The sequence below is a fragment of the Argentina anserina genome, chromosome 6 (genome assembly GCF_933775445.1).
Source record: "Argentina anserina chromosome 6, drPotAnse1.1, whole genome shotgun sequence".
NCBI classification, from domain to species: domain Eukaryota; kingdom Viridiplantae; phylum Streptophyta; class Magnoliopsida; order Rosales; family Rosaceae; genus Argentina; species Argentina anserina.
In genome coordinates, this window is record NC_065877.1 from 8,354,260 (window position 1) to 8,371,956 (window position 17,697).

At 40.2% G+C, this 17,697-nt stretch overlaps 2 protein-coding genes across 4 annotated transcripts; both read left to right on the forward strand.

Moving 5' to 3' along the window:
• The first annotated feature begins 482 nt into the window (after positions 1–482).
• Positions 483–7,582, forward strand: LOC126800728 (probable LRR receptor-like serine/threonine-protein kinase At1g67720). The gene is made up of 15 exons (XM_050528135.1): positions 483–961; positions 1,296–1,824; positions 2,049–2,554; positions 2,678–2,810; positions 2,958–3,029; positions 3,130–3,198; positions 3,281–3,352; positions 4,054–4,119; positions 4,323–4,477; positions 4,575–4,816; positions 5,791–5,917; positions 5,984–6,052; positions 6,157–6,343; positions 6,737–6,872; positions 7,027–7,582. The coding sequence occupies exons 1-15, from the start codon at positions 886–888 to the stop codon at positions 7,360–7,362; spliced, it is 2,775 nt and encodes a 924-aa protein (XP_050384092.1). The 5' UTR covers positions 483–885; the 3' UTR covers positions 7,363–7,582.
• Positions 7,583–9,788: 2,206 nt separating this feature from the next.
• On the forward strand, positions 9,789–12,827 carry LOC126800730 (nuclear transcription factor Y subunit B-like). 3 transcript variants are annotated; one of them, XM_050528137.1, is made up of 6 exons: positions 9,789–9,915; positions 10,000–10,224; positions 10,324–10,453; positions 10,773–10,829; positions 10,938–10,988; positions 12,421–12,827. In XM_050528137.1, exons 2-6 carry the CDS (start codon positions 10,007–10,009, stop codon positions 12,457–12,459), a joined length of 495 nt encoding a protein of 164 aa, XP_050384094.1. In that variant the 5' UTR covers positions 9,789–9,915; positions 10,000–10,006; the 3' UTR covers positions 12,460–12,827. The 3 variants fall into 3 exon arrangements, with proteins under 3 accessions (XP_050384094.1, XP_050384096.1, XP_050384095.1); XM_050528138.1 differs by having other exon boundaries at positions 9,800–9,915; positions 9,992–10,224; XM_050528139.1 differs by lacking the exons at positions 10,773–10,829; positions 10,938–10,988; positions 12,421–12,827 and adding an exon at positions 10,568–10,650.
• The last annotated feature ends 4,870 nt before the right edge of the window (positions 12,828–17,697 follow it).

Here is a 17,697-nt window from a genome sequence, read left to right on the forward strand (position 1 = left end):
ACGTCACCAAGATAACTGAAAAGTTTAAAAAAACTAACGGAAGTACTTCAATGATAGCAATACTAGAGTCTGGGTATCACATTGGTACGATTAAGAGTTGAGGTATCACATTGGTAGGTACACCAGAATTGAGGGACTGTTGGTGAAAAAAACTCTATATGATAATGGTATTCTACAAAAGTTTAAGATTATCAATATCAAGTGTCTTTTGAAATCAGAGGTAACATTTTCCAATCCAACTCAACACAAACATATGAGAACCCATCTAATGATCATGATATTTACATCAATATGTAAACACTGGGATTATGTTAATATAGATGAATCCAGAGAAACGAAATGCGAAGAGTTCTTCACAGGAGGAGAAATAAGAAAAAGAAAAAGAAAAAGAAGTGGAGTGAGATAGGGAATGCGACTGTGGCGCAAAAATGAATGGCGGGACCCGCAACAACGACTCCTTCTCTGATGTCGGAATCTCATATGACTCTCATCCCTCACGTTGAACTCTGACGACGGTTTCACTTTTTCTCCTCTGGTGGGCCCCACTTGCACCGCCATTGATTCCTCCCTTCTTCTTCCCCAGTTGGACTTCTGTTCCTCTCTCCTACCCCAAAGTCCAGAGACTCCTTCTCCCTCCAAATTACACACACACACACACTCTCTCTCTCTCCCTAGAAATTATAAGTTTGTTGGGTTTGTTGGTTTCACTTTGGATTTTGTATTTCTTTTCCTTTTCCTTTTCCTTTTCCTCTTCTCTCAGTGGCTCTGCGACTTTATTATCTCCCTGAAAGCTCACACACTCATATACACCCTGCTCTCTTTTTCACTCAGAGAGCCATTTTTATATGGTCTCACTACTTCTCTCCCTCTTTTCACACCACCACCATGGAGAACACCCTTCTCCTTCTCTCTCTTCTCCTCCTCTTCCTCCTCCTAGTTCATTCCTCTGCTCAAATGCCAGGTACCCTCTCCCTCTTTCTCTTTTGTTTCTTCATATATCTGCATAATCTTTGTTTTTCAAGTCCTTTTGTTGTTGAATCCAGTCCAAAGCCTTCACCTTTCATACCCAATCTCTTGTTTGCTTTGTTAAAGCTTGCATCTTTATCTCTCCAAAGATAACAATTCTAATCAGATGTATGTATATTTTGGAAATTTTTGTTCATAGATGGTAAAGGATGGTCTTTTATGAAGAACATAATGAATTTTACATTTTTGCGGTTAGATTTAAAATTAAAGTTCAGAACTTTGCATGCAAGAGTAGTCCAATCTGATAGTTGTGGATTTTGGTGAAGCAGGGTTTGTTAGTTTGGATTGTGGAGGTGAAGAGTTTTTTACTGATGATCTTGGTTTGAATTGGAGTCCTGATGGACTTCGTTACGGCGAGACAAGTTTTATAGAGGTTTTGAATGAGACCAGGAAGCAATACACTTCGCTGAGGCACTTTCCAGCTGATTCAAGAAAATACTGTTACATCATGAATGTCACAAGTAGGACTAGATACCTGTTGAGAGCTACATTCTTGTATGGTAACTTTGACAGCAATAATGTCTATCCTAAATTTGACATTTCTTTTGGTGCAACTTATTGGTCTACAATTGTGATTTCGGATGCAAATACTATCGAAATGAGAGAGCTGATATTTCTTGCTACAAGTCCTACTGTTAGTGTGTGTTTGTCCAATGCTACAACTGGGCAGCCTTTTATATCGACCTTGGAACTTCGACAATTCAATGGTTCGGTCTACTTTACTGATTATGAACAGCGCTTCTACCTCAGTGTCTCGGCTAGGATTAACTTTGGTGCAGATAGTGATGATCCAGTTAGGTATGCTTTAGATATATATGCTTCTCTTTAACACATGTATCTGCCTTAATCTATATATTAAAGTTAAACTGATGCAAATCAAACTGGACGATATGCCTTGAACCAGAGCATTTGAACTCAAAACTATTTTGTTCAAGAAGATGAACATCTAAAAGTTGAACCCCTTTTGCACTATGGCAAGGATTTTTGTCATTTTCAATGATATGCTTTTCTCTAATTTTCAGGTTCCCAGATGACCCTTTTGATAGAATTTGGTTGTCAGACACTATCAAGAAAGCGAATTACCTTGTTGACATCGCTGTTGGAACCAAAAAAGTTGCAACCAAATTGCCAATTGATGTTAATAGGGATGACCTGCCGCCTCAGAAAGTGATGCAGACGGCTGTAGTTGGTACAAATGGATCTCTGACTTACCGGCTCAACCTGGATGGTTTTCCCGGTACTGGTTGGGCAGTCACCTATTTTGCTGAGATTGAAGATTTGGCTCCAGATGAGTCCAGAAAGTTTAGGCTAGTGGTTCCAGGAAATTCTGAAGTCAGCAAACCTATTGTTAATATTGAGGAAAACGCCCAAGGAAAATATCGTCTCTATGAACCAGGATTCACAAACATATCGCTTCCATTTGTATTAAATTTTAGATTTGTGAAAGCATCCGATTCTACCAGGGGCCCTCTCTTGAATGCAATGGAGATAAATAAATATCTGGAGAAAACTGATGGGTCTCAAGATGGTAAGTTCATTTTTGGCAACTGAAGTGTTTAATTCTGATTTGCACATTGTATTGTTTTTAGGGTTATCATTATAGCTGAGCTGTGAAGTAATATATGAGATACTGGGTTCTATTGGGCTGCAGGAGCTGCTATTGCCAGTTTCATTTCACCATACTCATCTGCAGACTGGGCGCAAGAAGGTGGTGATCCATGCCTTCCAGTTCCATGGTCTTGGGTTGAGTGTAATTCTGATGCACAACCAAGAATCTTTAAAATGTAAAGATGAATTGCTTGGTGTTTTAAGGTTTTTATATATTGCTACTGCTTTTGCTTAGTTATAGACTTATAGTCCATTGCTATAAGTAGAAATTTTTACTCATCTGCTGACAGTCTGACAATTGCTTTCTTTTCCTTGTCTTGCAGTAAATTATCCCGTATGAATTTGACAGGGGATATCCCCCCAGTCTTGACAAAGTTGAGCGGTTTAGTTGAGTTGTAAGTTTCAAACTGTTCCACTTTTTTTTTATATCTGAATTGCAAGTTTAGGCGTGTATAACTCGATGTTCTGGGTATTTTTTTTGTTTGATAATGACAGATGGCTTGATGGGAACTCACTGACTGGTCCAGTACCTGATTTTAGTGGATGTCTCGACTTGAAGATCATGTAAGTAAAATGATTCTTTTGATCCTGTATTTTTTTGGTTGGTACAGAGTTAACACTAATAAAAGAGCTTTACACTTTATAGTCACCTCGAGAATAACCAGTTGTCAGGTGGACTACCATCCTCTTTGAAGGACCTACCAAGTTTGAAGGAACTGTAAGTTTTCAGGAACTTGTATATCGTTTCATTATTTTGGTCAGATAACAGGCATGCATGTTACAAGTCATATGTCCGACTTCTGTAATCTAAGTGAGGCATACAGCGCCTGACTTCCACATACGTATTTTCACAAATCAACACTATATACAGCCAATGGCCTTCTCTTTGTCATTGTGAAACCGTTTCTGGATATAAAGTGCTGGTGCACTCTCTAAGTACATAAATTTTTCGGCTCTACCAGTTGTCTAACATGATTGTGAGTTTGTGATTATCACAACCTCAAATCCTCAGTCTTGATTTGCAAGGTGAAAGCCTGCAGTTTGTGAGTTTCTCTTCCATTTGCATCTCCATGTAGCTTTGTGGGAGTATGATAGCTTGATATATGTTGTCAGCCTATTTAATCTATTAGCTTAATCTTGGAACCCTGTGCTTGTCTAATAATAATCGATGGATATGTATAAAGAGCACGCTACTAAGACATACCTTTCCAATCTTTTTGTTTCTGTTTTTTTTCCCTTTCTGTTTAGGTAAAATATATTGTATCTGAAGTCATCTTTATTTGAAAAAAGATTACACGCATGATTATCATAATTGGAGCTTGGGAAACAATGATCCCCCATGGAGTAATTTATGGTGCTCTGCTCTCGTAGTTTTGGTTTTCTGATGGATGAAATACATGATGAATCTGATGCTTGCAGGTATGTGCAAAATAATTTGTTATCTGGAACTGTACCATCAGGTCTTGACGACAAAGTGATTATGAAGTGAGTAGTGCATTTTTCTTTTTAGATGATGTTGATATACACAAATTTAGAGAAGTTGTTATAGTAATCTTGCATAGTCATATTGTGGTTCAACGATTCTAATTTTCTCTCAAATTTCAATCTCTATAGTCTAGTCATCTTTTGGCTCCTCAAATTCTTACTCTTGACATATAATCACCAGTTTTTACTTTGGCTTCTGACAGCTACAGTGGAAACGTTAATCTTCGAAATGGGGGGAGAACCGGTAGCCGCAAAGATATTATTATTGGTACATCAGTTGGGGCTGCTGTCTTGATTATAGCCACTGTTGCATCTTGTATACTTTTACGCAAAGGAAAAAAGAAATACCATGAGCAAGGTATGAGCTTGAAACAAGTCTAGGGATAAAAATGTTTAATTAATTTCTTAATTATTTATGTGCATGAAAATGATGACTTTATCCTAACTTCTTGTAGACAAAATAAGTCCACCCTTACCCATGCAAAGGCTAGAGTCTAACAAGAATGATGCTCCAACCGAAGCTGCACACTGTTTCACCCACTCTGAAATTGAAGAGGCTACTAAAAAGTTTGAGAAGAAGATAGGTTCTGGAGGCTTTGGAGTTGTTTACTATGGTAAAACAAAAGATGGAACGGAAATTGCAGTTAAAGTTCTAACCAGTAATTCCTTTCAAGGAAAGCGAGAATTTTCAAATGAGGTCAGTCAATGTTATTAATTTCCTGATGGGTTGCTTTCCTTCGTTTCTGAAGATGCTAACCCTGTAGTTTTTTCAAGCACCTTTTTTTATAAAACCGTTGACGACATATATTTTCCTTAAATTTACATCTATGTGCATTTTAATTCAAAAAATAGTGGTGACTGATTGAAAATTTTATATCTTCTACTAACTTAGTCCAATGCAAAAAGTTACACCTACCTGTTCGACACTATATTTTGATTCTGCCCTTCTAAAAGGAACATCGGCTCTAACAATTCTGTCCCGTTGACCAAAACGACTGGAAATGTTTCAAAAAACGTCGGCATACAACGTATGAAAAGTTCATGCCCCTCTTTATCTCTAAAGATAGGATGTCCTAACCACCCAACAGCTATTCCATCCCTGTTGTTCATTGAGCCCGCTCTGAATAATCCCCCTTTTGCCGGGTTTATTACCGATGTAATCATAAAAAAGCTAGTTTTTTTCAGGAATATCTTGACTCGAAATGGGAGCAGGTTTGAAAAAGGATCTTAGAGTGTCTAGGGTTGGGCCAGGACGGTCTCTTATCACCTTTTTTCTTCTCATTGGAGTTATTTCACAAAGACTTGCCATGGTAAGGAAGAAGGGAGGAACACACACACTTGGAGAGCACAGTACAACAGAGAGTTATCACCTTTTTTCTTCTCATTGGAGTTATTTCACAAAGACTTGCCATGGTAAGGAAGAAGGGAGGAACACACACACTTGGAGAGCACAGTACAACAGAGAGTTGTATGCTGCGTTTGGGTTCTTTACCAAATTGGAGCAATTGTTAGACTGTTTTCACTTACAATTGTGTGCTCAATTCCTTTGGCATATTTCTCTTGAAAACGAATATTATTCTCTTTTTAATTTTTATTCTCTTTTAGCGAGTAAATGGGAAAAGGAAGGATATAAACATGTTATGGACTAATATGTGCCTCCATTTGATCCAGGTAACTCTTCTTTCAAGGATACACCACAGAAATCTGGTTCAGTTTCTAGGGTACTGTCAAGAAGATGGTAGAAGTATGCTTGTTTATGAGTTCATGCATAATGGAACTCTCAAGGAGCATCTTTATGGTGAGCTACTAAGTTCATATGTACTTTATGGAAATATAAATTTTCGTTGGCTAACATTGTTTGTAGGCCCATTGACACATGAACAGCGTATCAATTGGATCAAGCGCCTGGAGATTGCCGAAGATGCTGCAAAAGGTCTTACAAGCTGAAGGATTTGAATTTACTGCTTCTTTTCATCTATTTGTGTCCCTTAGGATAGAGTACCAACTTGATTTCTGTACTTTCTCAAACTTGTTTAGGGATCGAATACCTTCATACGGGCTGCGTTCCAGCCATTATTCACAGGGATTTGAAAAGCAGCAACATTCTAATAGACAAAAACATGAGGGCAAAGGTTTCAGATTTTGGTCTTTCCAAACTCGCAGTAGATGGGGCATCCCATGTGTCCAGCATAGTTCGGGGAACTGTTGGGTATCTGGATCCTGAGTAAGGCTTTGTATTCCTTTTACATTTCTGCCTTTTCTTTTGTGACTTGAAACCAGTAACCTATCCTATTAAATTGAGTCAAATATGTTATGGCTGCCATGTCAAGTGATCTCTAGTACCCCTTAGGTTGTTCCTCCCCTTGTTTATCCATTTGAGCTTAATGGCTATGATAATTCCAAAACCTTCAAGATAAAGTCTGTCAAAAAACCTGCTAGCAATTTATCAACATGCAGTAGGTTTTCCAGATTTTTTTATTAATGCTCAGCAATCAGGATCATACACGTTACCAGAATGACCAGATACAGAGGCTTTATTTCATATAGGAAATCATTCTTTTACCACCCAAATTCACAAGCATGATAAGTAATTTTTTATCTCCTCATCGGTGTTCAGGTATTATATCTCTCAGCAGTTGACAGACAAGAGTGACGTTTACAGCTTTGGTGTCATTCTACTTGAGCTCATATCCGGTCAAGAAGCAATATCTAATGAAAACTTTGGTGTTAATTGCCGTAATATAGTCCAATGGGTGAGTTTGTTTTCTGAAGCCCTGAAAGTTTAATGTTTTTGAAAGATATCATCAGTTATCATTCACTATACATTACCTTCCCTATTCACTCCCACCAAATTGATTTTCTTGAGCTTCCATGTAAGACTTGTTTTCTGTAATGGTTGTATCCCAGGCAAAGTTACACATTGAAAGTGGGGACATTCAAGGAATCATTGATCCCTCACTGCATGATGAATATGACATCCAGTCAATGTGGAAGATAGCAGAGAAAGCTTTGATGTGTGTTCAAGCACACGGATTCATGAGGCCCTCAATTTCAGAAGTTCTCAAGGAAATCCAAGATGCAATCTTGATGGAAAGGGGTGCTGCAGCAGCAAGGGACGGTAACTCAGACGATACGTCAAAGAATTCGATTCATTCTTCGTTAAACTTGGGTTCCTTGGATCTTGGTGGAAATGATAATTACTTATCACTTGATGAGTCTATTGTGCGGCCAACTGCTCGATAGCGAGCATCTTTTCTTCTACCATATTCATTTGTTGTATATTTTCATTACTATGACTGCCCCATATAAGAAGGTGAAAGGTTAAATAGCTATTATGTGTTGGGTCTCAAATTTTGATCTTGGTCCTGCTAGTTATGCCAGTGATTTTATTGTTCAACTTTACGTACATCTGGAGAGCAGATGGAACCACTCAATTTCACTAACAAAAGAGAATGATTGTTTACAGGAATTGCTCCCAGACAATCTCAGTAGAGAAGAAACTTTTTTTTCTCCCTCAACTTTGTTTTCTCATAAACAAAGCTGCTGCAGTCGTTCAGCTTTGTTCTATTACAGAAGGGTTAGTTTTCACCTGTTGCAACGGAAATGCTCCGAAAAGGACTCAAGCTCCATTCACTTCATCAGGAGTGGATGCAAATGCTCCAGAAACAGGCATCTGTCCAATAGACAGGCGAAGGAAGAGAGTTAATCATCAAGCATACCAAGCTCCCAAACTAAAAAGCCAACCGAGTCTGAACAATAAAATTGTATGAAACATTAACCGCATTCAAAGACGTGTGATAAAGTGAATTAGCAATCATTTAATTAGAGATGAAGATTAGAAGTGTGAATACTTGTACATTTTCAACAAGCGAGAGAAACCTGGCATTGTCATCTCACTCATCTGTAGACAAATAGATACGACTTGAAGCTCAAATCAGTGGTGTGCTTGAAATGATGACATTTATTACGTTCAAATAGTTGAAACAATCAGAATTACTTTATACGTACCTTTGTCATCAATGAAGCACCATAACGTGGTAGCGTTTATCAGATACTTTGTTTTTGGTGAAAAATCAACTTTGATCTCCCCAGTAGTAGCCACATTATCATAACCGTAAAACTCAGATCCAATACATTTTAGGTTACCCATTCTATCAATCCTTAGATGTACAAGATTGGGAAGATGGCCAAGTTTTGGTAATCTTTCACAGTTGTTGCAGTTGGCGAACTCAATCTCTTTTAAATGGTTCAATAGAGACGACATACTCGTCATCCATGATGGAAATCTCTCACCTTTGAATTTCTGAATCTCTAAGAACTCCAAATTCGGATTTGGCTGAAGGCCTTCAAGTACATCCCCATCATTGTTGCTGCTTGACTGGTCTTCTTCTTGTGAGCATTGAAATTTTAATTTGCGTACATTTCTCTACCCCACCAAATTTGCCTTCTTAATTAGCTTCTTCTCCATCTCTCACATTTTCCAAATTACAAACAGTCAATTCACCTGTCAACTCATTTAGGCCAGCCAGCTCTTCTATCCCACGACCTATGTCCTTCCCCACTGGAAAACGAGCTAATGATCGAAGATTAGTCAATTTCCCCATCCCAACTGGAAACTGAATTGTTCGATCGAAATACACATGTCTCAAGTTGATCAAGTTCTGCAGTTCCTTTGGAAGCCCTTCTAGATGGAAGAGACGGTGCAATCTCAAAGTCTGCAAGTTGTAAAGCTTACCAATCGATTTGGGAAGAGCTTTGATTTCTGTTCTGGAAACATCGTGATACCTCAAATGCTTCAACTTTCCAATTGAACGGGGCAACTCCAAAATATTTGCCTCATATAATTTCAAGACACGAAAAGTTTTAAATCCAGGTAACATCTGAACAAGGACTTGAGAACTTGAGCATTGTTCAATGAGAACTTGAGAAGTAAAGAAGTATCGACATGTATACTTGAATTACATATGAAGATGCCTTGTTCTGCGTTGGAGCAATGATAATGCAATTGGAGTGAGTAACTTTCCTTACGAACTAGTTCTTTGACTTGTCTAGTGAGGACCTGGGACATGCATTGCCCAGAAGGGATAACACGCCAAATTCTCCAAAGTTTTGATGCGAAAGTATTACCACCTGTGAGTAATGTTGGGAAGGTTTTCCAATCGAACATGATTTTTGCTATATTTGTGTCATGCCTTGGGAGCGTACGTAGCCAGCAATATCAACTAACAGTTTGCATGAATGTACGTATTTTCCCATTTCTTCTGGGAATCATAAAATGTATACTTTCGGAAAGAAAATTTATTTGATATATGCAACTGGAGGCATGCCATGCTATAAGTCAATCTACCACACTTCATGATAAAAACTAACTAGATTGTGCTAAAGAAGCCATGTGTTAGAGTCAAGATGGCTCGAAAACCGAAAAAAAAAACGATTAAGCTTCAGAAGCCCACTAATTGGTGTTACTTGAGATGATCCGGAGCTCCGGATTCGTTGGTGTGTACAGGCCCATAGGAAAAGCCAGGCAAAGGTTAAACTGCATCGACCCGATCGGCCCAACCACGTGGCGAAACCGGTTAGAGGTAGAACGAAACCGAACCAGAACCGTAACGGCAGCAGCCTCTAACAAATATAAAAAAAGCCCTAAAATTTTTGCAGCGACTTAAATTAAGAAAACCAACGGTGCTGATAAACCTCCTTCCTCTCATCCCACTCGTCTCCTCTCTCCTCTCTTCTCCAGCGTCCGATTAAGCCCCCCTCTCCCTCCCTCTCGCGCCTAATCTTAATCCCCCACAGGTATATATATCCCTCCTCAAATCTTCATTTTCTCTCTCTACCTCTCTCTCTCTCCTCTCTCTGATGGCGGTGCTAGGGTTTCAGGTCTCCCATGGCGGAAGGTCCGACGAGTCCCGGCGGCGGCGGGAGCCACGACAGCGGCGACCACAGTCCCCGGTCGAGCGTCCGCGAGCAGGATCGGTACCTTCCGATCGCGAATATCAGCCGGATTATGAAGAAGGCGTTGCCGGCGAACGGAAAGATCGCCAAGGATGCTAAGGAGACTGTGCAGGAGTGCGTCTCCGAGTTCATTAGCTTCATTACCAGCGAGTACGGCGTCGTTTTGGTTCCCTTTGTGTGGTTTTTTTTTTATAAACCTTTTTGTCGTTTTGTGAGTTTTTTGATGTGAGGGTTTGGGATTCTGTGCAGGGCGAGCGATAAGTGTCAGAGGGAAAAGAGGAAGACGATTAATGGTGACGACTTGCTTTGGGCTATGGCGACTCTAGGGTTTGAAGATTATATTGATCCTCTCAAAGTTTACCTTGCCAAATACAGAGAGGTAATTCTGTTAATCTTATTAATTTTGTAGATCTATATGTTAATTAAATTGAATTGTGTGAGATTTGTAGTGAAATGAGTGTTTGCCTGTTTGGTAATGTTATGAGTGTTGTAGGGTAGGGTTGGTTTGATGGAGTAATTGCGATATTAATTAGGAGACATTGACTGATATTCTGTTGCTTTTGGTGTCATTGTGTTTCTGGTTCGATTGGGATGTTGCAGATGGAGGTTAGTTGAATTGTCCCTGTTGAGTAAGTTTTCCTCTTCGTTTACTGTGAGTTGTAGTGTTTATTGTTGGATTTCTGGTTGTGTTCTAACAGGGTGACACCAAGGGTTCAGGCAAAGGTGGAGAGTCATCTTCTAAAAAAGAAGTTCAGGCAAGTTCAATGCCTCGGGTTATTACGATTTTGGTTTATTAGTTACGCTATGCTAGGATTTTGTCTTTGCAGGTTGTAACTTATCAGAAATTATTTGCTTTGTGGCAGATTCCTCACCAAGGTTCTTTCTCTCAAGGAGCTGGTTACTCCAATTCTCAAGTAATCTCACTTTCCTCATCTTTTTGTTATCTATGTATCTATTTGTAGTCATTATCATATCAACTCCCCATTATCTCACTTGCTTATTTGAAGGGTTATAATCTCATTAAAATGAAACCTTGGTTATGTGATTGCTTTATATATTTTGTTATAGTCTTCTTGTTATACATTACATATCATATGGTAATCTATCCCTTTAGATGTGGACTGGTTGCTTTTGAAGATTTTATATTTGGACATTACCAGGTGCTTGTAGTTTAGTGAATGAAACACCTCATTGTAAGTTGCAAGTTATTCGGAAACATCATGGATTCTGTAGTTTTTAATGAATATTTGACTAAGCATTCCTTCAATTAAGTTTTCCAACTGCTGAAGATTCAGGAATAGAATGTTAGGTTTCCTTAACTACCCTGGTTTGGAAATGGAGTGAACTGTTTCACTTTATTTGTGTATAGTTGCTGAATTGGTGCATTATTGGGTGCTCCCAGCCTCCCATTGACTCTTAAATTCTAAAATTATGTTTGGTTCATTCTCTTGCTAATATGAAGTTAAGTTGTGAACTTTCACTGGGTTCATAGAAGTGAAGTTTATGATAATAATATTGTTGTCTGTGTGCCCTTGTCAAGTTTTTTTTTTCTGTTTTAATTAAGTTTGATACATCTAATATGAGCATGTCAGTTGTCATTTCCAAACTCACTGGAGTAATGGTTTAAGTGCTCTATCAACTGCCAAGGACTAAGCATTTGATACAAGACTTACCTGCTTAAATGAATAAGATCATGTTGCAAGCTTATCTCTGGATACTCATTTTCTGTATTAAAACACCAAACAGTTAAATAGATCTTACAGTTTGATTTGACATTTTGTTATTTTATCCTGACTTTACTTTTGGTTGGTTGGTATTTCCTCTTTGATTTTAAATCATCCATGTTGGTGATGAGTTCCTAATGGTTGATAACTTGCAGCATCAATGTGTATGTGATCTGTGTGCATTGTCATTGGTGAAATGATCTGCTGAATGATTATTCATTGTGGAATCAAACACATAATATACCGGTGTATATCATTTGTTGTTGTCAAAAATTTGCACACCAGCATTTTTTGCCGTCTAATGTAGCATACCAGCTTGTGTACATGGGAGATGGTGTACTGTCTATCTTTTCTAATATGCAGATCATTATTATAACTGTGAATTACTGTCAGTCATATTTTACTTTTTGGCACTTCAAGTGACATCACTGTGGCTTGCATGGTTTATATTTATTCTGTTTGTGTTGTGATGATCAAGTGTCACTAATATCATTGTGGGTTTCACTCACCACCCCTTGTGTTTAGTTTATTATGGTCTTCTGTTTTCAATTTTGCTGGAAGTTGCTGTTTATGAAGCTCTGTAACACCATGTACTGGTCTAACGAATAACTTGTCATTGCAGACTCAACAAATGATTGTTCCTATGCAAGGCTCAGAGTAGATCTGACTCGTGTTTAGCCAACACCATAATTTAATTGCTCATCTGAGGAGATCTTGTTAGTGCCCAGGAAAATAACATATTAAATTATTATTCTTATGTGAATGCTATAAATATGAGGTTAGTTTTTCAGCGTCTGCTGGTGTGGTTTGTAAACTAGGAATTTATTCGAGTCGAATGCCTATCTCAAGGTGATAGCATAGTCTCAGGAAGAGCTATTATATTCCTTTGATTTGTAAACTGGTATCACGGGATTGGCATGTATTATTATGAGTGATTAGGAGATGTCATGTATGTTTCACTTTTTACATTTGTATGATTTTATTTGTTGTAGACAGTTTTCATAAAAATTGAATGCCTATGGCCAGCCTTCGACAGATTTCCCAATGCTTGGACCACCTGAGATTGTTTATGTTCTTTTCAACTTGATTAAGCAGGTCTCTTTCATACACAAATCTTCAGCACCCATCTCCCTCATATATTGCTGTCGAATTCTGGTTACTTTGTCCACTTTGAGAGAGTGGAGGATGTGCCTACTGCCTAGAGCCCTAGAGGCCTAGTCCCCTAACCAAATGGTAAAATATAGGCAAACGATGCAAGGTAGTTGTATGAGTGAAGGTTTCCATCCTTAGGTTTAAGCTCTAGTTACCCGGAATCGGGCTCCGGTCGCTGGAAGCCAGCCAAACCAAGTTTACTCAAATATTTCTGCTCATGTGAAATATTCTGATTTTGGACGCTTTCCAGCTTCACACCCTTGTGGAATTTGATGCTCGCAAATTCATCCGGAGAATACTTGGTGGAGATAGCGATGAGAAATGTACCCAGGTGGCGACAGAAGAGATGAAACGAATCTCCGTTAGGGAAAAGTAAAAAAACGAAAGAAAGAAAGTGACGGTGTCGACTGTGTAGTGTGGTGGCCAAAGTTGCATGCCCGAACTACACGTCAATGTGGACTTTGGCACTTGGTACTGGACGATGCCTAGGCTCATCACTGTCTACTTAAAAGCATCGGATAAAAGTTAGAATACCCCATTTGAGACTAAGAGTAATTATACGTATAACTAAACACAATTGCAACACTAAAAGGAACAATGATACATTGCTGGTTGGTAATGTCTGTCTTTTTTTTTTGGATAGAGGTAATGTCTGTCTTTGATTAGCAACAGACAGCCAAAATTGTGGTCTTTATATCTGAGTTTGCCATGTTTGATCAAACGCTAATCCAAATTTATCAATGTGCGCATCGGTTTAAAATGGAAGTTTCCTTCAGAAAATGGTGTAAGGTCTACCATGCTGATTTAGCAAAACTAAAAAAAGAACAATCTTTTTTTGATTCTGATTATGTGAGGATTATGATTTATGTCGTTGTTTGTCAAAAGTAATGTTCTCATCTGCTTAAACTACATCAAATACGACGGGGAGTTTGATGCCACTTACAATGGGGTCACTTACATGATTACATCACCAGCAAGCATTAGAAGTCTAATTAAGCAAAGAGATTAAGGACCCGTAATTATCTTTTTTTGATTACGAGGTCATAAGTCATATAAGATTTTATTCAATAAGAAGTAAAAAGATAACACACCTTAAAAATGACAACAATAAAAGATATCTATATGACTATCTAAATGTAGAGAACTAGACAACACACCTTTTCAATACAGTTTATAACACAGATTTAGTACTTAGTTGGACATAGAAGAAAAATAAAGGTTGTAACCATATCCCCCAAGTACTGTGACCAAACTCAATTAATCCAATTTGGCAGAAAGAGAAAAAATATCCCAACTAATTGGACCAGCCACTCGGTCATAAAAACCTATGCCAACCAAACCCACAACTAATAGAAAATCCAAGTTACCAAACTCTAACTCTGATGAGCCCCAGCAGGCCCAACAAACATTGAGGCCCAAAACCTCCATCTCCCAACTGCTGAGAGTCACACGAGCCACCATTCCAACAACGACAACGACATTGACACCAGTGAGCTTTTATTGGGACTCAAGACTGTCGTCGTCATCAACACCACTCTGCCATACATGATTCTAGTCGCTACCAGAGGATACAAACCACACCCTACTCCCGTATTTTAGAACAGACTGGTCTGAGCCAAAAGTAATTTCACCACGGGCAAGGGAGTGAACCTTAACAGCAGGACTGACGCAACACCGACAGCCACCACCCAGATTGTCGAGCAAATACCAAGAATAGATCAGATCCATCATCGATTTGACCCCCAAATCTCACAACTGGCCCAAATCTGGGTTTTAACCAACTAGCACCGCTGTCATTGATACATAGACCCGGGTTCGAGCACAAACCCGGCCAAAGCTCAAAGTTGTCACCAACTTCCCACACAATATCATGGAATTCAAAGAACGAAATATTATTAGTGCTAAATCCGGGGGACCTAACTTCTTGTAGCCTTGTATTCCGATGTATCAGCTTAATGGGACCTGCACACAACACGTGTCAAGTCAAAGGGCTAGCGGTATCCGGAACGGAATTTGAATACAAGAGTTAAAGACTTAGAAATATGTTACTCTTTTAAGGTGATATACGTAGACTTTTTATAGGCGTATTGAGAGAAGCGTTGAGCTCTTCCTTCAATGCGGGAATGTGAACCAGCACAAGATGCATTTACTGTTCAGACAAGCCACCTTGGGCAGCGTCAATGGCGAGGTTCAAATCTGAGATGTTGCTACCTTGTTAGTTGTCATGGCACCCGGTGTTACCAGGTTGTCAATCATTGGTCCGGTGACCGGAATCAAATGAGATTTGGTCGGGAATTGCCCTGTTCAGGGGAAGGTGTTAACAAGTCCCCAATCCAAGAGATTCCTTGGGTGGGGAGTTTCGTATTATTATTTCCGGCACAAATTTCCGAGTTCAAATTGCTCAGGAACTAGGTCAGCCAGTTATGTGGCATCAGAGCTCGATGTTAGGCTCATGGGTTAACTAACACTCAGAGCGTCCATGTTCGGAGAGCGACCTAGGACCTCGGGGCTAGGCTTAGGAGTTAACTAGCCTCTGGAGTGTCCATGGATCCGGAGTGTGACCTAGGATGTCAGGGCTAGGCACGAGGGTTAGCTATCCCCCGGAACATCCATGGATCGAGTAGTCGAGAATCTTCGTATTAGTCACATGGGTTATCTGAATGCTCGAGCATGTTCGCACTTGGAGTGTGGCCTAGGGTCTCAGTGTTAGACACATGGGTTTGCTAACAATCAAAGTTAGATACGTGGGTTAACTAGCCTTTGGAGCACCCATGGACCTAGAGTGACCTAGGATCTCGGGGCTAGGCACGCGGGTTAACTAGCCTCTGGAGAATCCATTATTGAATGAGATTATGCACGCACGTGCGGAGCGTTGGTCTGGGAACCGAGGGGTTTTGTGGGTGGTGGGGCACGTGTCGGTCATGTGACGAGTGTTGGCTTTTGGGTTCGACGGTCCAGATGAATTCGAACGCTTATAAATAGAAGGAGAGAAGACTGAGTTTCTTTTCATTGTTGTTTGAGAGTGAAAGTAGAGAATGAAAGTTGAAATCAGAAAAGAAAGAGAATATACAGAGATTTCTGACGGTTTTTATTCGGAATAGTGTGAATAAACCAGCGTTTGCAACCACCGAAGTTAACGACAACTCCGAATCAAACCACTAGAGGTATGCACTCGAACTAAATCTTGGTTATCTCATGTTTAGGGTATATATTTGGGGCTCTGGGCTAATTCATATTGATCTGGGGATGGTAGAAAATGGGGAAGTCGATCATAGTGATCTGGAGTGGGATGATGTTTCATCGAGTGTTCCCGCTTCAAACACGCAATAGTGGATTGTGAGTTGTAAAGAGGGCCACATTGGGAGTTTGTCGTTTGTGAGCAATGTGGAGTCGTCGAGTAACCCGCTTGGTCTTTTGTTGCAGGTAATCGAAGAAATGGCAGAAAAGATAGATGTTGAGGCAGGTTCCAGCGGGGCGTGAGAGGAAGGGTTTTGGTTGGGGGACCAACGTATAGACCTGCTGAGAGGAGATAGCAGCGATGCAGATGGTGTTCAAGATTCCAGAGGAGGTCGTTCTAAGGCCCCTGGCGAAGGGGAAATTGGCACACGATCCGCCCCCGGGCACGTGCTGTGTGTCAGAGCACGTGTTGGTATGCAGGTTATCTTTCCCGCTACCATGGTACATGTAGTACACACTCTTGTGCCTTAATATTGCCCTGGGGCAAGTAACCCCCAACATGTGGAAAACAGTTGCTGGGGACCATGGTCATCTTCTGGGCCCTAAGGCAGCAGAAGTCGTGCTGGAGGGAGTTTCTGACAAGCTGGGTGCCCAAGTGCTCCGATAAGGTGGGGAGCAGGGGTTGTGTGAGGTTGGCCACCCGCGAGCGGAAGTACACCCCGTTGGTGAATGATCTATCGAGTGGTAGCCCGGATCACTGGTGAGAGTGGGTGTTCATCGTGGACGGGGCGTGGCAGAATCTGGACACGCATTTTATCGTGCCCAGGTCCTTTTAGCTTATAAGTAAGTGTATCCCCTGATCCGTGGTGTTCTGTGTATTGGAAGTTAACACGTATTTTAACACTTGGTTTTTTTGCAGTTCCGATAAAGATCAGTCTCACAGTTGGTTGTATTCTGATGTGTCAGCTCAGTGAGACATGCACACAACACGTGTCAAGTCAAAAGGTCAGCGGTGCGCCGACCTTTGACCTTCTGAAGCTTAAGTCAGTATCTAGAACAAAATTTAAGTTTAAGAGTTAATGACTTAGGAATACGTTACCATTTTCAGGTGATCTGCGTGGACCTTTTACAGGCGCAAGTGCTGGGCTCTTCCTTCAATGTGGGAATATGGACCATCACAAGATGCATTTACTGTTCAGGTGAGTCACCTTGGGTGGCGTCAATGGCGAGGTTCAAATTGGAAATGTTGCTACCTTACTAGCTATCATGGCACCTGACGTTACCAGGTTGCCAGTCACCGGTCTGACTCCCCCCCCCCCCCCCCCTAGGGAAACAAGGCAAAACAACCCCAAAACTCCAGGGAAGAGCGCCACCAACACCCTTGATTACAACAGAGATAGGAGAAGGACATAGCCGTACCCACCATCTCAAAGTTTCACCGTCGCTGGTCGATTTGGGAAAATTTTCGACGTCGAAGAAACCGTAACAGGGCTAGGGGATGGAGAGAGAAAACATTACGCATATAGGAAGGTACAGATTAAATTAAGGAGTTACAGGACCCTTAATTATC

Excerpts from the sequence above, each read along its gene's own strand:
- LOC126800728 (XM_050528135.1), top strand. The coding sequence starts at position 886 with ATGGAGAACACCCTTCTCCTTCTCTCTCTTCTCCTCCTCTTCCTCCTC. Across the intron at positions 5,918-5,983 it reads TCTCAAGGAGCATCTTTATG|GCCCATTGACACATGAACAG; the intron begins GTGAGCTACTAA and ends CATTGTTTGTAG. Across the intron at positions 6,053-6,156 it reads TGCCGAAGATGCTGCAAAAG|GGATCGAATACCTTCATACG; the intron begins GTCTTACAAGCT and ends AAACTTGTTTAG.
- LOC126800730 (XM_050528137.1), top strand. The coding sequence starts at position 10,007 with ATGGCGGAAGGTCCGACGAGTCCCGGCGGCGGCGGGAGCCACGACAGC. Across the intron at positions 10,225-10,323 it reads ATTAGCTTCATTACCAGCGA|GGCGAGCGATAAGTGTCAGA; the intron begins GTACGGCGTCGT and ends GATTCTGTGCAG. Across the intron at positions 10,989-12,420 it reads CTGGTTACTCCAATTCTCAA|ACTCAACAAATGATTGTTCC; the intron begins GTAATCTCACTT and ends TTGTCATTGCAG.